Source organism: Xenopus tropicalis, chromosome 4 (genome assembly GCF_000004195.4).
Source record: "Xenopus tropicalis strain Nigerian chromosome 4, UCB_Xtro_10.0, whole genome shotgun sequence".
NCBI lineage: Eukaryota > Metazoa > Chordata > Amphibia > Anura > Pipidae > Xenopus > Xenopus tropicalis.
In genome coordinates, this window is record NC_030680.2 from 65755368 (window position 1) to 65779512 (window position 24145).

At 38.7% G+C, this 24145-nt stretch overlaps 2 protein-coding genes across 4 annotated transcripts in view; both read right to left on the bottom strand.

The window, feature by feature from the left end:
* slc7a5 (solute carrier family 7 member 5) overlaps positions 1–5328 on the bottom strand; it is a 30559-nt gene extending 25231 nt beyond the window's left edge. The window contains 2 exon segments of one of the 2 annotated variants that reach the window (NM_001141993.1): positions 4359–4975; positions 5002–5212. In NM_001141993.1, the coding sequence (NP_001135465.1) occupies positions 4359–4896 (538 nt within the window). In that variant the 5' untranslated portion in view covers positions 4897–4975; positions 5002–5212. 2 annotated transcript variants of the gene reach the window in all.
* A 4132-nt stretch (positions 5329–9460) lies between these two features.
* Positions 9461–24145, bottom strand: part of ca5b (carbonic anhydrase VB, mitochondrial) — a 34127-nt gene continuing 19442 nt past the window's right edge. Inside the window, exons 2-7 of one of the 2 annotated variants that reach the window (XM_012961266.3) lie at positions 22333–22530; positions 20470–20588; positions 19761–19856; positions 19593–19655; positions 14721–14876; positions 9461–14167 (exon numbers count right to left, since the gene is read on the bottom strand). In XM_012961266.3, coding sequence (XP_012816720.2) covers positions 13988–14167; positions 14721–14876; positions 19593–19655; positions 19761–19856; positions 20470–20588; positions 22333–22530 — 812 coding nt within the window. In that variant the 3' untranslated portion in view covers positions 9461–13987. 2 annotated transcript variants of the gene reach the window in all.

Below are 24145 nucleotides of genomic sequence, written 5' to 3' on the forward strand. Positions count from 1 at the left end.
GAGTGCGTCTATATATTTATAAGTGCAATTTCTACTTCTTCTTAGTTTAACAATATACTACAGGTATGGGATCCCTTATCCGGAAACCCATTATCTGGAAAGCTCCGAATTACGGAAAGGCCATCTCCCATAGACTCCATTATAAACAAATAATTCTAATTTTTAAAAAAGATTTCCTTTTTCTCTGTAATTATAAAACAGAACCTTGTACTTGGTCCTAACTAATATAAAATTAATCCTTATTGGATGCAAAACAATCCTATTGGGTTTATTCAATATTTAAATGATTTTTAGAAGATTTAAGTTATGGAGATCCAAATTACAGAAAGATCCCTTATCCAGAAAACCCCAGGTCCCGAGGATTCTGGATAACAGGTCCCATACCTGTACATTGTTATGTTATTATGCTACGCTCAGACATGCTATTCTACCTTAGGGTCTGTTATTGTTATGCCTTGCTCAAAACGGATGTCACCCAAATAATGAAAAAAATGTATTGCATAATGAATGAAAGTGTAATTCTAAGTAACTTTTCAACTATACATTCACTAACAATTTGAAATACTTGAAAGTTATTTATAAATTAACTTCCAAATAAAAGTGCAGTTCCAAAGCACCTAAACAAACAGTAATTTGTGGGCCAGCCTTAAATCAATGAGCCTCATAGGCTGGGCTGCTTCGATCTGGGAAAATATATCTTTGGCGAGTCGTGAACAGATTTCAGGCCAAAATCTGTTGACAACACACCCTTGAAGTAAGTGTGCCCCAATCCCTCCTCCAGCTGTCTGCCATCCACTTATTTGTATACTTGTACGCAAATTTTGTATCCTTGACTGCCCCACCCATCGGGAGATGTCAGAGATGGGCAGGTCGCTGGGTCAGGTTGGGAGTGGGTGGGTTAGCATAAGGTGCATGTCATCTTTTCAACCCACACATAACAAAGCCCCACAGACTTGCATATTAATTGCCTTCTGACAAGCACCTTCAGATGTAATGGTAGGTGATTTCATGGGCTTAAGTACTTTGTGTTTGGGCTACCTAAAAATGAGGTTTTCCCCTGTGATTGTAATCACCTGAAACCCCCGGCCAGTGTTCCTGTTAGGAGAACCTGCACTGGCCAGGGTGTATGTGAGTGTTCCTCTTCCTCCTTCGGTCTTTGCAAATGCACAGCAGAGTGGAAGGTCAAACTCTAACAAAAAAGCTGACTTTTTCACTCAACTGCGCATATGCGGGCCCTGGGATTGCTGCAAAAGGAGAAGGAAGAGGATCACTCACCTGCATTTACCCAGGGTCGGTGCAGTTTTCTTCCAACAGGAGCACCGCCCAAGGGTTTCATGTAAGCGATTGCAATCACTGGGGGTGCATAACATTTGGCATCTCCTGATTAGCCTTTCTGCCTCTTTTAACCCTCTAAGTGCTCAAATGTACTGGTGCATCATAAAGCCTAAAGCAAGAAAGCCAAAATTGTGCTTGCCACCACTAAATTTACCCCATTAGGTGGGGGTCATAAATCCTGCCACTGTCACTCATATGTGCTTTTCTAAAGAGCACACCCAGAAGTGTTACATATAAATGTAGGCCATAAAGTAACCTTGCTGCAAAAACTCTGCAGCTTCATAAACAGGTTTTTAATTTTACACCAAACTTTACACGCTTTGGTGTACAATTAAAATACACCCTTTTATAAATATACCCTTAAGTACTAGAACTAGTTTTTCCACTGAGGAAGAGACGCTCAGTGTGATGGAGAGGTTAAGAATTGTTGGCTGTCCAACAGAGAATGCTACTGGGCATCGAAGTCCTGCCAGAATTCCACTGTCCTCACATTACTCCCAGGGAACTATTTGCACAGTAATAACAAAGGGGAACTACAGCTCCAAAAGCTAAACTGGAAATATTTGCTATAATAAAGTGGTAAATAAATATTTTAGATTTAGAATTAGTTGCCACTATGTAGTACATCCATTTACTATCAAAAGAACAACATACACAAACCTCAGGGAAATCCAAGGTCAGTTGCTTCCAGTTGCAAGGTACTATTCTTTTCCTTATAGTAAGCACATTCAAACAAAAGTCTTATTAGACTCACCCAGCAGTCTCAGTGGCCAAAGTGCTGCAGCCCTGAGGCCCTAGCACAGGGGTAAATCCAAGCATCCAATAACCATGCATTTCACCTCTTTGTAGGAGTCAATTATTAACACCAGGCAAAAGAGCAAGGGCCCCTTAGTGCTTATGCAGAGAGCACTCCAACCTAGGGTCTGTCTGTGCTTACCCCACCGCTAACTTCGGGCAGTTGGGCGGGTGTTGATGTCACGGGGTGGGGCGGTGACTTGGCAATTGGCCAATTGCTATATCAATCTCAGAAACTCCCACCTGATTTTCTTAAAGGAAAAATAACACTAAAATGTAAAAAATCTATTCTACCCTGCCCCAATAATTGCCCTATCCTGCACACCATTTATTATTTTAAATGCTTTATTAGAAAATACCTGCTATAACTTGGCTTTCGGTCATTTGAAATAGGGCGATATGGAGATGCAGTGCAGAATCCACTATGCGACAATCGATTGATCGATCCTAGCCTTCCTCCTGTATAGGAAGGAGTCGGGCTAGGATCGATCAATCGATCGTTGCATAGTGGAGTCTGCCCTGCTTTGCCGTATCGGAAGCCAAGTTTTAGCAGGTATTTTCTAATAAAGCATTCAAAATAATAAATGGTGTGCAGGATAGGGCACACCATTGGGTGGGGCAGGGTAGAATAGATTTTTACTTAAAAATTTTTAGTGTTACTTTTCCTTTAATTTGGAAAACCAGGCAGGCAGTTTTGAGCCCTTCTAGAAACTGGGCTGTCCGGGTCATAACTGGACAGGTGGCAACCCTATTGTGCTCTGCACCCCCATGTAGGTTACAGCGTGCAGCTGACGGCACTTTTTGTACTTTGCACCAGGCCTTCCAATATAAATAACAGTAAATATATGATTACATTTTTGGTTCAGCTAACAAAGTAGTTCTCTACCTTCCTAATGCCGCAACCCTTTAATACAGTTCCTCATGTTGTGGTGACCCCCCAACCTTAAAATTATTCCTAAGATCATCGGAAATATGTGTTTTCCAATGGTTTTAGGCGACCCCTGTGAAAGGGTCTTTCGAGCCCCAAAGGGGTCCAGACCCACAGGTTGAGAACCGCTGAGCTAAAATGAAAGAGTAGTATTCAGTATTACATATTCAGCTGTTACACTTTCTTACATGGCATCAATCTTCTAAGATTCAACAAACACCTTAACGTCACACAGCAATAAGCTTGCTGGATACACATTACTACTCTGCTTACTGTGAGCCTGGTTTATCCTTGCTGTGTTTCTAAATGTGTCATTTCATTAACACCTACAATTTCATTTTTTTTAAACCTACTGAATGATATGATCTTAATAAATGGGAAGGAAGCACAATGCCGGCCAGTTAGATACACCTACGCACACAGTAAGAGCAAGCCCTATTTATGGGGAATTCCTTCTTCCTGCTGAAACCAGTTTGACTTTTGTATAGTCTGAAGCTTCATGATGCAATAGTAACAGCTAAACTGGGTGGGAATGTGGGTGGGCTGAACATGAGGACAGATGAATGGAGGGTGGAGAGTGTAGTATGTTACGAGTAAGAACATGTGCTACCGTGAGCCTGACACTATCTATTATGAACCTGGAAATACAATTTAAAGGGCAGCTATTAACCCGGTACCTAATGACGGTTTCTAAGTGAAACTCTAATAATAAAGGGATATGATGTAACCCAGGAATAATGTATTGATGTATATTAAGTTATTATCGTACGCTGTCAACTGTTAGTTGTTCCTTGATGTGAGAAAACTGATATTGGTTTTGCTGCAAAATGTCAGGAAAGAATACATATTTATATGAACTCCTGAACAAATAATACTTCAAACAAATATATTATGCACCTTCAGGCCATAAAGAATGCATTTAGGGAAATAAAAAAGCATCATTAACTTGTATGACACCTAGAGATGTGTTCCGGTGGGTTATTAGGTGCCAGGCTAGCACTGAAGGGTCAGACATAAATAACACAGACTCCATATTCCAAATTCCAGCCATACTGATGATGGTTTTGTAAAATGACATGCAGGGAGACAGGATAGTCACAGATCACAAAGATAACATTCTACCTGCCATACAGTACAGCACTTTGGGTTACTGTGGCCACACCGCATAGTTACATACACACAGCAGTTCATTCTCCCTGGGATACACACGTTACTATGCAGAAGGCACGCCATGCTCACAGTCTATATTACATGTATATGTGCAGCATTTAGCGCTCTCTCTCTATATGTATATACTCACAGATACAAAGGCAGGCCACTAGCTTGGCCGCATCGTCAGGCACTGGGCAGGTAGGGAAGACCGGCTTGAGCAGGTAGGTAGCGAACACCAAAGCCACGATGTACTGCGATGAGGGCCGGATGATGAGCAGCTCCACCCAGAGCTTTAGGAAGGCGGGCAGTGGACCGTACACCTCCAGCACATAGGCATAGTCTCCCCCGGACTTTGAGATGGTGGTACCCAATTCGGCATAACATAGAGCGCCCACAATAGAGAAGAGGCCGCACACGGCCCATACCAATAGCGAGAGCCCGGGGGAGCCCGCCTCACGTAGCACACCGGTCGGGGTCACGAAGATCCCGGAGCCGATGATAGTGCCCACTATAATAGCGACCCCGTTGACCAGGGTGATGGTGCGTTGCAGCTCTACTGCTCCGCCGGCGCTGTCCGTAGGCTCGGCGCTCCCGTTCTGGTGGAGCATCTTTTCAGACGCCTGCCGGTCCTCTTCCTCCGTCTTGGTTGGACCGGACTGCCTTCTCTTCACGCTGCCCGCTGCCATGGCACAGGCTCTAGGTGCCGCTTACAGAGAGACACTGGGAAGTTCGTCAGAGATGTGCCCCGGCTTGGGTGCTGCTAGCTGTGTATATGGGTGGGTGCTGCTAGCAGTGTATATGGGAGGGTGCTGTGCGGTACCCAGATGGCAGCCTTACAGTATTAATAGCTCTCTTCCACGTGCGTGCCTTCCTCTGTTCCGCTCAGTGAATTGTGAGGCCCCTGTGTGTGCCCTAAACTGGGCTATTCCTCTCTTCACAAACCTTCCTAGTGCCAACCCGAGAAAGCGACAGGGCGTGGGACACCTGGGCACTACCTCTGCCTCCTCACGCTGTATGGCATCACTCTCTCCCGCCGCACGGTTTTTATCCCTGTCTCTCCCCGCACGTCACAGCAGAGACTCACAGAGGATGTCACTCGTAAGAGAGCGCCCTCTGCAGGCCACACTCGATTTATATCGCACAGCATCTGTTACTCCTCAAACAATAGATATGTCTCATGGAAGTAAATGATCAACGAATTATTTCTCACTGGAACAGCTATTTGATCTTTTAACCGCGTTGTCAGCAAAGTTCCTGGAATGGTCCTTGTTTCCATCGTAATATCGGATGTTTCTACACTGAGGAGTTTAATAAAAGTATTTTAATGTTCATGTGTTTTCTACCTCTAAGTAAACTTTAGTTAATGAGAAATAACTCTTGCTGGGTCATATAAGGTAGGGATGGAACATTCTGTACTGTTTCAGAGTAGTGCACTGGCCAGAATGGCTTGTAACTACATGCTCACTTTAGGGGCAGATTTATCAAAATGTGAGTTTAGAGCTTAATACATAAAAACTCACCCACGTTCTATTCATTCCTATGGGATTTTTTAGAAGTGTATTTATCAACAGGTGAAAGTTAGAGCTCAGCATTTAATAAATACACTTCTGAAAATCCCATTGGAATGAATATAATGTGGACGAGTTTTTATGTATTAAGCTCTAAATTTATTTTGCTTAATGTGAGATCAGAGCTGGCCACAGAAAAATTCACCTGCTCATTCCTATTGGATTTTTAGAAGCATATTTATTAAATAGTGGACTCTGTCACCCACTGATAAACAGGCTTCTAAGAATCCCATAGGAATAGAAACCTGGGCAGGAAAAAGTTGCAAAACTTAGAATTTCTCAAATTGTCACAACAAAACCTCTACTTTTTTCAAATTGAAAAACAAAATACCAGCGTCAAGAATATAAAACCTCTAAAGTTTTGAAGGAAAAGAAGGATCCTTTAGGGAAGGGATATCTGCCATTGACTTCTACATGATCTTGGCAAGATTTAGCTGGCAAATGTTTGGATTTGGATTTTTAGCCCATTTTGTCACATAGTAAATCTTGAAAAAGTTGCAACTTTTTTTCTGTGACTTTTAGCATTAAATATCTGAATCAGGGAAAAAAATCAGATGATTAGTAAATGTCCCTCTTGGTTGTTGTTTATTTAACATTAATTAGCACAGAATTTTGAATCTTGTGGCTCTTGTAGCTGTCGGTGACTAACTCCATTCATGCTCCAGCAGCCTGTAGATGCATTATAAAAAGTTTATCCAGCTACAAAAATGAGGGAATTCTCAACGGCCTTTGATCAGCAGAGAATGCGTTCCATTAGTTTCTACTGTAGGGTAAATACTGTTACCAGATGCCATCTGCTGGTGCTGGGTGAGAACTAAACTGTTATGTCTAATCATTCGCATCACAAACATTTCTCTCTTCTCTTCTCTACAAAATGGAACTTCAGTCTTACCTGGTCTAAAGAGAAACATATCTTATATATAAATATTATATTACTGTCACTTCAAATCTATACATATATGCCCCTCTTCTCTAACTCATTGGAGCGCAATGTGCTCCAACAAGGTGGTCTGTCAAAACCAACACTGAGTTGCCAATAGTGCCCAATGGTTTAAATTGCCTAAACAGTTTTTACCTAATTTAACTATGTATATATTTAAATTGTATATGCACAGGATGGGCATGATATGAACTAGTGTAAGATTGTATTGGATCAATAAAATTTGTATCTCTGGTACAGTATTTAAAGGGTTTGATAAATTATATACTGTTTTGTTCTCAGAAATTGTTGCAGTTGTCTTTTATTAATGTTTTTTTAAGTATTTGCCTACCTGTTTCAGCCTTCAAATGATGGAGGGTGGGTCATAACCCCTGGTGCTCTGCGAGCCTTCAGTTTTATTGTTGTTACTTATTAGTTATCTTTCTATTTACCCCTCTACCAGCATTTCACTTAAACCAATGCCTGGTTGCTAGAGTATACTGGAGAACTTCTAAACAAAACTCTAGACAATTTAAAAACAACAAAAAAGGAACAGTTGCAAATTGTCTCAGAATATTACTGTTTACATCATCCTAAAATGTAATATAGAGCCCTTAAAGTTATTTTTCTCTTACTTGGTTTTACCTATATGTGATTTTGTGGTACATGTTGTATTTGAGTGTTAATTAGAGGCCTTTTATAAACAGGCTGGCATCACCAATAAAGGATTGGTTGTGTTTTTTGTTTTTTTTTGCTTTTTAGATGCAATTTACTGAGGGGGGAGGGATAAAGCCTTGTGTTTTCTGGGGGGAGGTATAAAGCCATGTTTTTAGACCTGCATTTTACTACATTCCCATTCCAATTCACCCTGCATTTTTAGGGTTAGGATTACATGTTTTGCAGATTTGAGGTAGTAAAAAAAATGCATGTTTAATCTCACAAAAACACATTTTTGACATGTTCATTATGTATTTTGATAAATGCATATTTTAAGCGCCGCTGTGTAAGGACCACATCATATATAACCTCTTCATATGTAATATATACATTCTTATATTGTGATAACAAAGGACCTTTTTACTATAAAAAAACATTTATTGTTAAAGTAAATGCATCATAGTGGATCCCTCTGTGAATAACATTTAGCCAAGAGGTAATTCAGGGTAAGATAATCAGCAACGGCTATTTAGATATAAATTGAGCAATAATCGTGAATACAAAGGTCATATGGGATTATAACATTCAAAACAAGTTTGTTTTGAGAGAGAAATATTAAAAAGACAGTGATCAGTGGCATTTATATTAATATATAGTACATTATCACACAGTCCCCAAAGTACAAGGCAAGTTGCAGTTGATACATGCAGTTGCTGTACTAGGGAAAGCAGTTTCCATTTGTGTTCTGTAATCTACAGTGGCAGGCTGGACTCTCTAAGCGGTTAAGGGGCATGTCCAGTTTTGATAAAGCAGTGTGGTAATGTGGCTTACTAGTTTGCTGCAGCTACATTTTTCAGTAGAAAAACCACAGACAGTAAGTTGTGCAGTTTTGTTTTGTTGTTTTTTTTAATTTGAGCAGTTTCTATGCTGTTTTCTTGGTCTTACAAAATATTTATTTTCTGTAACTCCTTGTCCATGTTCAAATGTTTAACGTTACTGCTAGACTCTCTTTTGGCCATTCCTTAAAGTGGAGCGAATCTTCCCAGAAATTGCTTTTTAAAGGTCCGCTAGACCTTGAATTTTACTGTGCCTCTCAGTCCTCATGCAAGTTTTGGACTGCAGGGTGCAAGTCTGGATGCTGCAACACTGGATGAAGGTGCTTCAAACGTGCTTTATTGGCTCCATATGTAGTACAAAGCAAGGCAATGTTTTGGGCCTCACTAGGCCCTTTAATCAAGCCAGCCTAAGAATGACTCTTGTTGTATAGATTATATTAGTTTAAGAACCCACAGAGTGGTTCAGTTGCTCACAATAGATCTTTGCTATCATGGGTGACAAACCTCTCCAAAAAGGTTTTCTACCAGCAAAAATAGGAGTCACTGGTGGATATGCCTTTGCATCGCTTTAGTAATCTGAAGTTGTGCAAAGTTTCCCCCTGCAGGCAACTTTACGTGGTTTCAGAAAACGAAGCGATGCACAGGGCTTTCCACTGGTGACTCCTATTGTTGCTGGTGGAAAGCCTTTTCAGAGCGGTTAGTCGACTGCTATAGCAGACACCTATTGTGGATGACTGAACCAAAGGGTAAGGTAACGAAAGTGGGAGGGATAGAGCAAGGGGTGGGGTAAATTACATTTAATTAAGGTAAGTCCCCAAATGCAAAATCACAAGTGCTTAATGAGAGAGAAAAAAATAAAAGTTCAAGTCCAAGTATCAATGTCCATGTTTAGGCATCAAATGGCCCATTATAGTGTAGAAATAGTCCCTTATACATTTGAACAAAGTGTCCTGCATACACAACAGACACTCGCAGAAAGAAAAACAGCAGCACAAAACAAATAAAGCAGCAATAGCAACTCCCGGGAAGCAATTTCACTAAAACAATTGTGCTTTAAACATTATTCATACCAGTATGGGAGTGCTCAGTCACTAAAAAGTGTATCTACTTAAGGCTGTTATATGCATGTTGCAGTGCACAGTTTAGTTGTTACTCTGTGCATACTTGAAAAACAGTCATGAATGCTGAATAAATTAGAAAGATTAGAAAGCCTACACACATTGATTGCTGTTGTTTCTTTCTTTATCATAAATAAATCACACCAGAAATACTTTTGACAAATCAGTTTTATTTTCTACATTATAGCACAGTAAACATTCTACAAATGATATAAAATTAGACATTATTTGAATATATAGAATTCAGGACATAAAAAAGCAGCAAAAACAAATGCTAACAATACAATGAAGAATGGAACTTTTTTCAAGATACACAAAAACTGCACTTGAGAAACATATTGGATACAGAATATGAAAGTTAAAAGGAGCACTGCTCTGCAGTGATACAGACAGTTACATGTTCTACAATGTAGATACCAAGCCAGAATGTGTTGAAGTGTAGCTATAACCACTATGTCTAAGAGCGAAGACACAGCTACTTGTCACAGCTACTAACTGCCAGAAAAAACCTTGCCATAGACAATACGGAGAATTAAAACAGAGACAATTATCAGCAGATGATCAGCATTGTCTATTTCTGTAGCCATGACAAGTAGCTACTAGTAGCTCTGTGTGTCTTCACCCTTAAAGTTCATTAACTAAGTGAATTAGGACAGTGTCAATGAGTGTTTTGCTCCCAAAACCATGTAAAACTGTGCTAGAGGAAAATGACTGAATCCTGTAAATCAAAAATATTTCCCCAGGTTTTCTGGATAGAAAATACCCACTGTACAGTACGAGTTAAGGACATATGCAGTTGTTTCTTAGAAAATAGTTAGCAGAAATCCTGTACAGAGCCATATACAAATCGCAATTATTCAGAATGCAATAATGGGAAAACTGGATCTTTCTATGGCCAGCAAGTATTTACATACCTAATCAAAATGTTTTCCTGATTTTCCTACTAGATAAAAGCATGAGCTGTTTTTCTATGGACTATGCTAAACTGGACCCAAAGACTTTTTATTCCACATTATTGCATTCATATTAACAAGTGAAATGGGCAAGTAGAGATTTCAGTGGATAAGGAATAAACACTTAGGTTTTGTTTAGCCAGCTCCTACTAAAAGCAGGTTTGGCAAGATCACACAAGCTGCTTTGTGTTGGCACCCACACAGGATATCTTGTTAATAGTGCTTCCTTTGCACATTAGTCACATGAAAAAATATTCCCACAAATTATAGAAGTCTTATCATTGTTTAATCAGAAAAGATAAACAAATTGCTCCCTATGACCTTGTAGCTTTATGTTTAACTGAAATAAAGTGCAGTAAATACAAAATAATTTCTAGAAATTTATAGAAGGCAGTTGTGGGGGAGTAAAAATTAAACAACAACAACCATCCAGCATAGCCTCTCCTAGTCAAACACTAACTATTGTGACCTGCACCTCCAAGCAACCCTGTTTCTTTTAGTTCACAAACATGGACCTCTTGTGGTTGTAAAATATGCATCTATACATATTATATAATTGATATGTAATTAAGGATCCTGGAACTCACCTTGAAACCTTGACCATTAAAAAGACACAAGGCTGCAGACTGAGTAACTTTAGCTTAGCGACTTCCAATGTTCCTTTTTAGCAGCAAAAAAAAAAAAAAAAAAAAAAAGCTTTTTTTTTTTTTTATAAAAAGGTTTTCAATGCAGGATTCTGTTAGAGAAGCTCTATTAACTGATGTGTTTTAAATAAAACATGTTTACCCATGACAGTATTCCTTTAAGGTTGCATTTATATATCAATGCTTATGCACAATAGAAATAACTCATAAAACCAGTTATGACCTACAAAGTTCTGGCCAATCCACTTCAACAGCACATCCCAGAACTCTGAACCGGATACCTAAAAAGTGCAGAATTACAGGAAGATCATCACCCATAGACATAAATTTAAAAAATGAATTCCTTTTCCTCTGTACTTGTTCAACTAAGATATAATTAATCCTGATTGAAGTTTATACTGTATAAACAAACAGAAATTAACATAATAGTAAGCAGTTTATAAACTCCACCATCTAATGCAGAAATATAAAATGCCATGCTGCAACTGGAGTCTCCCCCAAATTAAAATTTGTGTTTAATTAATTTAGAGCTTTCTGTCTGGATAATTGGTTTCCAGATAGGAGATTTCTATATATTTCAAACAGTGTTTCTTTTTAAGCAGGCCAAGTCTGCATATTAAGAAATAAGGACAAGGGCACACAGGCGGGGAGTTTTTACAGCTAATTTTTTGTAACCCCTCCCAAAATCGCCAGTTTTGATCCTTTGCATTTGAACTATTGAAAAATGCATTGTTCCCTAATCAGCAATGCTATTCTCCATGCTATGTTTCTAGGGGAAGCTGCACTGGAACAATTTTGCATCTATATTAGTAAACAAGCATATACGTATGCAACAACATATATGTATGCAACAACAAACAGGCCAACATATTTTAATACATGTTTTTTATCAACAATAACACTAAACAAATCTGCAAACAATGTGAAGCAGACCTCTGAGCAAGAAAATTAATTTTACTTGCACTGTACATTTTCCATAACCGTGTTAATTAAGAACTTAATTGGTTTGCTAACAGTTTGGAGACTCAGCCCATACCAGCTACAGTATAAACTCAAAGGAATGACCTAGATAACACCAGCCAAAAAGAAGCAATTGCTTTGAACATGCTGCAAATGTAATTGTCAATAGAGTCTCTTCTAATTATGTCTCAGAATACAAAAGGCCATTTCCCACAAAGCCAGAGAAAGCACAGTTAAACCAAACAGAAAACACTCAATGGCTAAATTGTTTGCACAAAAAATAGGTTGAATTGTTTTATTGATGGGAAACTAAAGCTTTTTCCATGGACTGGATTTTATTCTTGGATCCACATGAATTCAATTTTTATATAAAAGATTCATTCCCAAATTTACAGTATTGTATAGTACTATATTTGAGAACATAAACTATGAAAATTAACCCTACACTCATGGCATTGCAGTGTTCCAGCTGATTACAGAATAACTGGTATACCTTTTTTTTTTCTAACCAGTATATATCTAGACTAAGTACATAGCTTGAATTGGCACAATTCATTCCTTATGGACAATAAGTGCACAAGCAACATCTAGTTAAGGTCACTTGTAGTGTGGTTTGCTATAGCTATTTCTCACGCTTGCTCATAAACTGGCATCTGCCAAAATCTGCTCTCAAGTGTCTCAGTTTGAAAAGTTTAGCAAGTTCACGGATATCCATCATTATTATTAACTGCTGAACATTTCTACAGATGTGTTAACAGCATTTACCATTTTACTATTTTCCCTTTGTATGTAACTCATGGAAATAAAAATAAATAATCTCCTTTTATAAAGGCCCATATTTTTTTTCAACCTGTATCTGCAAGCATTTTAAAACTACATTGGTTTGACCCTCAGTGGCACCAAATGGAAAAGGATATTTGAAATGCACTTGACTGTCGAGTCATATTAGGAACAGCAATTATATAACACCACAACATAACATTTTTAGACCATTATGTTTTAAAATAAATGGTGACTTCAATCTATACATCCAACACAGTGATCTGTTTAAACCCAGAAATGCAAGCTTTAATAAATCTATTAAAGTCCCACTAACAATAAAAATACACTTTAGCATTTTAGTATGTAGCAGCATAGTTGAACATATACATTTAAGAGGAAGCTGCCATAATGTATTCTAATGATTTTTTGTCAGGGATTTCTTCTATATATGTGTGTGCGCGCATCTCTACATCATTTATTTATTTTAAATGTTTTTGTGATATTAAGTGTATCCACTTTAATGCCTCAGACTTACCAAGAAGAGACTCCCGTCTTTCAATAAATCAAAAACACATTTTATAAAAATCCTGTTTTGCCAAAGAATTTCAGAAATGGCCTTCTAGTTTCAGGTCTATCCCTTGCTTCCTATAACCGATTACAGAAATATTCATGGAATCTCATAACATCAAGCAAGTCTAATGTATCAAATTACAAGTAGTTTTCTGCAGACTGGCTTTATATAATCTCTAGAAGGGAACCATTAATGACTATCTTGAAATTACAGACTATTTGATTTTCAGGTCAGTCTGAGGTGCCTGCTTACTGCTACTTGAATAGTCTTAATCTTTAATGAAATAATATCTAAGCATATTTTGCAGAGCAGTGAACACTAACTAAAGCCTACTACCTTTTGTCTTATGTTCCAATACTTTCGTCACCAACATCCAAGAATGAATTCAAAACCCACCAAGGCAAAAAAAATAATTTGTAAAAGAAAAAGAAGTGCTGGTTCTATATTAAAGTGAATTGCCAAGCTGCCCAGGGCCAGAAATATCACTAAGGTTCAGTAGCCTATGTCAGTTATACAAATTTGTAAAATTGTTTTTTTTATGTAAAAGTTCACCAAAGAAATCTCAAAACCAGTTAGTTAAATACAGAAACATTTGGTTATTAAAGTTGTGCCCTGACGGAAATAAGAAGTCAGTTTTTTAGTTCTAAGGAAGATATGTAGAGATGCATGGTCAAAAAGGAGTATTGCTAGAAAATCCAAAATGTAGTCCAAACTGCTTCTACACGATTACTCTACTATTCTTCCCAATAACATTCCCTATGCTAGAAGCGGATATAGCTCAGCATTCAGTTATCCAGCCTGTTGCCTGTGTGTGTGTTCCTCTGACTTCTTGTGAGGTATTTGCAGAGCTGGCTCAAAAGATGAATGGACAGTACGGTTCATGAGTGGCTGCAAAGGACGGAAGTTGTCCACCATATATCTTTCCTCCTCTCCTACAGCAGTGAAGAGAAGGCTTCGAAAAACAGCCAGCTAGAAAAATAAAATTATAAAGTAAATAGTTAAGAGAAAAATTTAAATTGCTATAAATAAAAACAAAATTGTTGGAGGGAATTAAAATGTCTGAATGTCATTTGTTTTCAACGCAATAAAAAATAAAAAGCTAAAAGACAGATGTAACAAGGGTTAAAGAGAATGAGGTGGATTCAAGTTTACAAATGGACTGAAGTGTGGAGAAAGGGAAGGACAAGAAAGATGTAACAAAGAGGCTACAAAAAATAAAAACTGATCACCACATGTAAGGCCAGCTTTAGGCCACAATTCAGGCCAGCTTTACATATATCTATATATACATATTTCTAAAAAAGATTTAAATAAAGTTTGTATTTGTTTTTCACTGCCCTTTAAGTTCAAGAAACAGTTCAAAAACGTCTGCAGCAGACAACTGAAGCTTGCATGCTGATTAAGCCCTTAAGTAATATAGCTTACTGTGGCACCAGTCTTTAGATCACATTGCTTAGGCATAGACAGGGGTTATAAAGGTCTTTAAAGTCTGCTTAGACAAAAGAGGTTTTAGATCAATCACCTGACTGTGATCAACTTCAATAGGTTTTTTCATAATAATCCAAGTCACCGATTCAGTCAGTGGTGGAGTGGTTAAAGACCCTGAATAGGTCCAGTAATCACCGCAGGACGGCAAAAGGCAAGATGAGTCAAAGTAATTAAATTCTGTGAGAGCATCCTAAAAGAAAAAAAAAAAAAAAAAGTTACTTAATAAAATACTGCAAAAGTATGATGCATTAGATTGCTCTACTGTGTCTTGAACAAACATTGGTGTATATCAGGTAAAACAGAGAATTATCTGTGAGAATTTGTGGTTATGGCTCAACCAATATATGCCCAAAACAAGACTATTTAGGCAAGAACTACCATAATCATGACAAAATTCTGCAGAAAACACCATGTATGCCATTACCTTTAGTAGTAAATAGTAGTAAGTGCTGGGCAAAATGATTGCAGCACGAGAAACGAATAGAGAGAAGTTTATGAGTCACAATATTTGTACTATACCTAAAATGCCCACATAGTCAATGTCACCTTTACTGCTTATATGAACTTCAGTGGATACTCAGACTTAAAACTCAGTGTTAAAGACACTGACTGCTCAGTTTGTTGTGGCCAATAACGAAAAGTGCACAGAAGGGTCAAGTAATGCCTAGTTCTTCTCCATTTGTCTTTTAACTACCCTCTTTTAGCAATCCTCCACAGAAATCCATCTTTACCTTGGAGTGTCCAACAACTGAAAGGGCAACTGAAGTCACGTTTTCAACTAGACTGAATAAAGACTCACAGTTTGAGTGCTTTCTACTTTGCAAAAGCTCAGGATGGCTGCTAAAATGTAACAATCTTGCAAGTGACACAAGTTTGATTCTAAATTGAACACAATGAGGCTCTACTGCCCTCTGGTGGGGAAGATAAAAATGTAACAGCTTTAGTAGGAATTTGCCACTATTTTGTCATTTTATTTAAAAATATAATCCCTAATAGTAAAGTTGCTGTGTCTGTGCGTGGGCCCTCACTCTTTCAGACAGTCCATTCACTTTTAGTATGCTATTGAATGTCCTATTCTTAACAGTTGGTCTGTTTAGTTATACTTTATAGATTTTGATTTTTTGCCCTCCTCTTGTGTCTCTTTTCAGATGGTGGTCACTGATGATCCCAACAGCAAAAAACAAGACACAAGCCAACAAGCCTCAGTTCTCCCACTGCAGTGGACAACTTTAAGAGGTTGCTCTATGACTGCTCAATCACCAGGCGACACTTGCTCTATTTCTGCACTGGAGCCCTATGCTGCGTTTGCCTCTGACAGCTATCAGTGTCAGAAACGCTGGTTGTTCTGGACTAAAATGATGTTGCTTTGAATCTAAAACTCTTAAAATTAGTTTGCAAACTTTTTTTTTTTTTTTTTTTTTTTTTTTAATTACCTGGAGGGAAATGGAAACCTTGCACAAATAAATAGGGATGCATACATATTCTCACAGAGAGCAGCCCCTGTGCAGAAAATGTTTTAGACACCCCAAAATTAAACCCTGAACACCTTACAGTGGCTTGCAAAAGTATTCGGCCCCCTTGAACTTTTCCACATTTTGTCACATTACAGCCACAAACATGAATCAATTTTATTGGAATTCCACGTGAAAGACCAATACAAAGTGGTGTTCACATGAGAAGTGGAACGAAAATCATACATGATTCCAAACATTTTTTACAAATAAATAACAAAGTGGGGTGTGCGTAATTATTCAGCCCCCTTTGGTCTGAGTGCAGTCAGTTGCCCATAGACATTGCCTGATGAGTGCTAATGACTAAATAGAGTGCACCTGTGTATAATCTAATGTCAGTAAATGTACAGTACAGCTGCTCTGTGACGGCCTCAGAGGTTGTCTAAGAGAATATTGGGAGCAACAACACCATGAAGTCCAAAGAACACACCAGACAGGTCAGGGACAAAGTTATTGAGAAATTTAAAGCAGGCTTAGGCTACAAAAAGATTTCCAAAGCCTTGAACATCCCACGGAGCACTGTTCAAGCGATCATTCAGAAATGGAAGGAGAATATGCACAACTGTAAACCTACCAAGACAAGGCCGTCCACCTAAACTCACAGGCCGAACAAGGAGAGCGCTGATCAGAAATGCAGCCAAGAGGCCCATGGTGACTCTGGACGAGCTGCAGAGATCTACAGCTCAGGTGGGGGAATCTGTCCATAGGACAACTATTAGTCGTGCACTGCACAAAGTTGGCCTTTATGGAAGAGCGGCAAGAAGAAAGCCATTGTTAACAGAAAACCATAAGAAGTCCCGTTTGCAGTTTGCCACAAGCCATGTGAGGGACACAGCAAACATGTGGAAGAAGGTGCTCTGGTCAGATGAGACCAAAATGGAACTTTTTGGCCAAAATGCAAAACGCTATGTGTGGCGGAAAACTAACACTGCACATCACTCTGAACACACCATCCCCACTGTCAAATATGGTGGTGGCAGCATCATGCACTGGGGGTGCTTCTCTTCAGCAGGGACAGGGAAGCTGGTCAGAGTTGATGGGAAGATGTATGGAGCCAAATACAGGGCAATCTTGGAAGAAAACCTCTTGGAGTCTGCAAAAGACTTGAGACTGGGGCAGAGGTTCACCTTCCAGCAGGACAACGACCCTAAACATAAAGCCAGGGCAACAATGGAATGGTTTAAAACAAAACATATCCATGTGTTAGAATGGCCCAGTCAAAGTCCAGATCTAAATCCAGTCGAGAATCTGTGGCAAGATCTGAAAACTGCTGTTCACAAACGCTGTCCATCTAATCTGACTGAGCTGGAGCTGTTTTGTAAAGAACAATGGGCAAGGATTTCAGTCTGTAGATGTGCAAAGCTGGTAGAGACATACCCTAAAAGCCTGGCAGCTGTAATTGCAGCAAAAAGTGGTTCTACAAAGTATTGACTCAGGGGGCTGAATAATTACGCACACCCCACTTTGCAGTTATTTATTTGTAAAAAATGTTTGGAATCATGTATGATTTTCGTTCCACTTCTCACATGTACACCACTTTGTATTGGTCTTTCACGTGGAATTCCAATAAAATTGATTCATGTTTGTGGCTGTAATGTGACAAAATGTGGAAAAGTTCAAGGGGGCCGAATACTTTTGCAAGCCACTGTATATAGTTGATTTTACTCAGAGCATCCAAGATGTATTTTTAAGTTAGTGATGAGTGGGATGACCCCAAACCCTTTGAACCTGGGGGACAAGAAAGTGAGCTCTAGGCATAGGTTCAAATGGGTGGACAAACAGGGTCCCTTTCCTTTGGCGACATAATTATGCTGACCCCTTTACTTCAAAAGGCTGCATCCCACTCATCCATGATGTAATCATAAGGAAACCAAGCAGGTTGGGTCTCATAAAATGGAGCAAGACTTTCAAGATGTGTTGGGAAGCAGTGGGTTTGAATCATTTCTGACCCAGGGAGCAAATCCCAGGTGCTTACATGGTGTTCCTAAAGGAATGGGAATAAGGCAAGCAGGCTTCCGGAGAAAAACAGCAGCATGCTTAAGAACAAAAACAAGGATGCACAATGGGCTTTCGTTGATTTTAAAACACCATAAGCAATACAAATTTGCTAATGTTTATATTTTGAGATTTCTAAAATCCTCAGTTATTCAGGTTTAATACAGGTCTATTGTATATACACCTGCAGTGAGCCCACTCCAATAGCTAGATATAGATACATGAAAATAAACTGTCAACATAACTAATAAGCGTTAACAAATTCTACTGTCAGAACAGTGTTCAGAAGTGTCCGTACTATTTTTTTATTAGCACAGAAACCAAGAACAATGCATTTTCACACAGTTACCTTCATGTAGTAAATACAATATACTAGTGGTACAGCTATCTCCTGCCAAGAGAACTAAAGAGATATCTTGTTTCTAGAGCAGATATATAAAAGTTGCATTATGGTGCCCAACCATAAAGTAGAAGAACTCGGCTCAAAGTAAAAAATACTCATTCTGTACTATGTGCCACCCAAAGGAGGCTTTCACAATGCAGCCCCCTACCCCTACGTTCCCCTTTCCAACCTAGGTGGGGGGGGTCCTAGCAACTGAGCTCTCTGCACTAGACTAGATGAATTACCAGTTTATTGACCAGAACTTTGTCTCTTAAACCTACCAAGGGTGGCAAATAGCTATTCCTCTTAACTTGCTGGATGCAACAACTTAAGGCAAGGTTCCAAAAATTGTATTTAAAGAATCAACTGAACCCCAGACACACCAGTAAAACTGCTGCAGAAATTAGACATAAATGCATTAACCCTCTACATTCCAGTAAGATGAGGACAGGCAGAGTTAGAGCAATAAATTAACCCCATACATGTCAAATTCACCACTTTTCTTTAACATTTTTTTTCTTTAACCATTTTACTTTCCTAATGCTCCTCCATTACATTTTAAAATCTGCGTGGTCATTCTCAGGTTCTACCCTACAGTGCTCCCCACACCCATAATTCTTCTTTGAAATTAATTCGTTTTTAACTTGTCTTTTCTGAGCTCCTATTGTATGATCTCCCCTTGCCTATGAAGTGTAGAAATGTGCCTCCCTCCTGTGCTCGACGGTTTTACTTATCTTTGCACACCAATATAGAGAGATGAGCCAGAATACCGGCAATCCGATAATACATGTTGGGACCATTGGTTGCATGAAAGAACATTCCCACCATCCACCGACGTTCAGGGCTGAATCGTCAGATATGGAGGTAGAAACAATAGAAATTCTACCTCCACCTGGAGATTCATGTTTAAAATAATATTATTGCATGAGTAGGAAAGCGGCAAGTCCCTATAACAAATGCTTACAGCTAGACTATGGTGAACATTAGAACTCATGAAAATAAAGTATGCTGAATTTACCTTGTATCTGACAGATGGTAAAATGTCCACCAACTTTTGCAGCTTCTCATGGTGTTTCCCCACCTGTGGAGTTGACATTAAATGCATCAGCGCAAAGAGAAAAAGGTTTTAACGACAAATTCTTCCGGAACTGTAATTTCTAGACATCTTGCTTCATGATAGCATTACCTTCAAGAACACGCCAATAACAGCCAAGCCATTGGGTTCCATAATCGCTTCCTCAAACGTCCGATATTTGGAACAGTTCCAGTGCACCAGGTGAAGCTTTTAATAGCCAAAAAGAGGAATAAGTAAGCATTCAAACATACACAATATCAAGTGATGCTGAAAATAGATTTCCATTCAGATATTTACACTGCCTTTCCTGAAAAATACAACCCTTTTTAAAATTACATATTTCAAACAGCCTCTGACCAGAAAATGACTAACAAGTTAGAAAAATGACAGAACTCCTGGCCAATATATAGCTAGGGATTTGCCAGATATCAGGCAGTTTCAAAATTCTATAAAGCCAGGGCTGCAGCATCATATTATTGGATCCTCTTCTGATGAGTGTGCATATGCCCTAATTATGATATATTCGTTCTCCAGGGGCTAAATAGATAATAGAATGCCAGCAGACTGCTTGTTTTCTCATAAGCCCCAATAGTTCTGGAGGTGGTATTATAAATGACCTTTCTTCCCTACTAAATTCTAGTTATGCTCCAGCTTCAGCCTAACTTTACAACATAACTTTAGGTGTAGTTTTTAGTAGATAATTAGCATTGCAATCAACATTAACTTAGCTTGGGATATATAATTAACTATAGTCGGAGGTCTCCAGGGGAAAGACGCTGGCTGTATGAGAAGTGTGATGAGAAGTGTGTTTATTACTGACCTCTGCAGGGAACACTCTGCTATCCACAGTGTGCTCAGAGCCCCAGTCGTTGTTTCTGCCCCAGTGGAAATGAAACTGCTTCAGTCTAAATGGGTTTTCTAGAGGTCCTCCACTAACAGCTGAAAATAATGTGAGGAAAAAGTTTTATTCAATAATCCATTCACACAAACCCTGATGGAAAACTTTCTGAAAACAACTGAACTAAAAGTGATTTTTTTTTTTCCAACAGCTTTCCATCTTTTTTTTTTTTTTATTTGTAAACAGTTTTCCAACATTAAAGTTTAAAGTTTCATTTTTCACCTGGATCAGTTCTGTAAGGGTGGGAGGTCACCGACTAAACTGTTCCAATATGATGCATGAACCTTCCTTCTTTATTTTTTTATCATTTCATCAAAACGTATTTGCCAAAACTTAATCGAACCCATAAAGCGAACCAATAAATCAATAATTTGCATGCTTCTGTCTAATATAGTATGCTTTTATGAAGTTTGTTAAAATGGATACAATAGTTGTTAACATTCCATAGATGTGCAATATCTAGTAGAATTAAGTTTAACAAAACTGGACTTTTCTGAGTTTTCTTGAAAACGTTTCACCACCCATCCGAGTGGCTGCTCAGAATCTTCATAAACATATTCCACAGATGCTTCCAAGAAATGTATCAACTAATGTTGCCAAATGCAACAGTTCAGAGTCTGCCCCTAGATTACTAAGCAACAAACATTACTACAGAGTGGCTAGACTGAAACATTACAGAGTTGGTTCACCTTCACATACATTAAGCTATTTTAGCAGATTAGGTAATTTTAATAAAATATGTAATGTATGTCTAAGAAAATGTCTGTTTTAGAGAAAATTATCTATAAAGATAGAGTAGAGGCACCAGGGGAGGGGGTCGCCGACCCCTTTCTGCACAAGCCTGGCTCAGCATGGTGAAGCTCTGTATAATGCAGAATACTGGCAGTTGGAGTTTCTAAAGCTACTGCGCATGTCTGCTTCCTGTCTCTTTTCCATGCTTCTCCTCTTATTGGTTGCTAAAGTCACAGGCACGTAACAGGATCTGGTGCTGCTGCTGTCTCCTGCTATGAATGTTCAGGGAGGGAGGGGGGAGCAGGGGAGACGCTCACATGTGACTCACACAGACAGAAGAAAAGCTCCTCCTCGCTCAAAAGTTTCTCTGATGAGTTTGTGTGAACTGCAGCTATTTGCATGGCACATATTATCATACTCACGGGAACATAATCTATCATTTTTTGGGTAGCAGTGAAAAAAAAAAAAATGTTTTTTCCATTTTTAGCTGAAAAAGTGAAAAAAAAAAAAAAAATGTTTGGAAAGTGAACCAACCATTTATTCACTGCTAATTTGTACTAGAGAAGAATGCAGTGAAAAGGTTCATTACAAATATAGCAGCAGGCACACCTCTATCTATTCCCTCATCATGCAAATAATGATTGCATCAGTTTAAAGAACATGAGACTGATCACAGTCTGTGCATGCTCTCAGGGACCTTCTGAAAATTGTAAATTAACTCAGGTGTGTATCAGCAATGCACGATACCACCTCTGAGATGAAGTACCCGACGGCCAATGTAATGCAGAATGAACACATTTTGTCAAAAAGAACATTTTCAGAACTCAGTCTAATGTTTCTATGTATATTGCAGTATGCTTTTATGGATTTTGTGATCACTTCATGTCTTTTGCAGAAGAATGCTGATGACCTTAGTAAGGCCTGATCATTTTTTTTTTTTTTTTTTTAAAGTAGAACTTTGTGTTGCTTTAAAGTACAGGGATCACAGATTACAGTTACGTTACAAACACACCAGGCCCCTGATGGGGGTACATTTCTGTAGATATCACTTACTTGATTTGTCAGTAGAGTCATCATATTCCACAAAGAAGGAGTAGCCATTATTCCAGATGTAAAGACATGTATTCGGGTCATACTGAGTATGCACAGGTGCTAGTTGAGGATGGAAAACACTGTCGCGAATTCGAATGTTAATCGGAGACTGACGAGAACCCCCAGGAACTTCGATTTCACCTCTCCACAATGGGTGTACTGTCGGGGAAGTAGAAACCATTAACAAAATGATTGCACCAAACCCAAAGAAATTAAAGACTGTCTTGCACAAAGCTACTGTACTAAACGCACACATGAACAACACAAAGGAAAAATACCTACGAAATAATGTATTGAGGTGAGAGTAAAGTTTTGTAATGGAACGAGAACAAAAATAGCAAGCTTAGGGCTCCTAAAGTGGCTATATATAGGCAGATTTAAGCTGACGATTTGGCCCTTCATACTTCGGACAGGCCTACCTGACCAGTATCTGGATGAAATTAAGGGATGAAAAGTCAGCTTTAAATTAGGTTAATTTCCATAAATATTAAAATAGTTTCTCATCACAGGACCAAATGTAACAGCTCTTATAGGAGCAGCCCATCAAAAGCTCAAATTCCAAGAGAAGACAAAAGGTACCCTAAATCCTAAGATGGCTTTAAAAAAAATAAATATAAATAAATAAAAGATTGTTTTTATCCTGCACATTTTGAAGCCCAACATATCCTTATTCCTTGCACAACTGCATGGTACAGAGATCCATAATTCTTCCTATTTGCTAATGGCAGAGTATTCAAAATTGTTGACTGCAAGCAGATCTTTAACCTGTCAAGCTTCTATCACACAAAAACAACTATACAGCTCCTAAAACAAACTTTGGGCTAGAATTTGTGCCTGATTTACAGTTTACCCATGTTTTAAACACAGCTAGTTTTCTCTGTGGGGTGTTATATATTTGTTGTACCAGAATGGTTTCCTATTCTACCTTCAAACTATATACCGCCCCACAGTACTCACGTACTGCACAATTCAGAAAAACGAAATACGGAATTTTAAAAGAAGATTCGGACAATTCTTTACAGACAGTTGCTTCCTATAACAAAAAGTAGATCAAGACCAAATATTATATTTGTTTGCTGTATATGAAAGAGAAATTGGCTTCATTATGTTCTTGTGTTATCATTCAATACTGTGAAATGTGCCAAGCTATTGAAGCATGGGTGTATACCTATGCATCAGCCCTTACAACAACAGAATTATTTTCTAATGCAAAATGCAGTTCCTCAGTGCTGGATTGCAACTTCCATTCTCTCTGTAGATCAGTGGACTGTCCAAGAAGTATACGTGTTTAAGTCAGCCAGAAGCTGGACAGTCATATTTTTTCTCCCTGAGACCTAAATTATGTATCAAAGTCATCTTCCTGACCAGAACACTGACTTTAGATTTAATATTAATCTCCTTTTACATAGTTTGCGTGCACATAATGAGTGAGACTCCCCACTTGCTCATTATGAGCATGCATGTGATGTAGGAGCAGTGGATGCGACTCAACCGCCTATCACACATTCACATAATGAGAGAGTTAAGGTACTCGCTCATTATGCGCATGCAAGTGCTACAACATGGCTGCCCAAACAGAGCTCCCTCAAGGTGTGGAATTTTTTATTTTTTCAAGACTACTGTTTCCCCAGAGTGGCTCTACTAGCCCGCACCTCTGGTGGGGGAAGCAATTTTAGGGTAATAGGCTTTATTATAGGCTATTGTGGCATGAAATGTTACGCAGGTTCAGACTGAGATTCAAAACAGGCCCTAGTACACAGAGGGCCAAATAGCC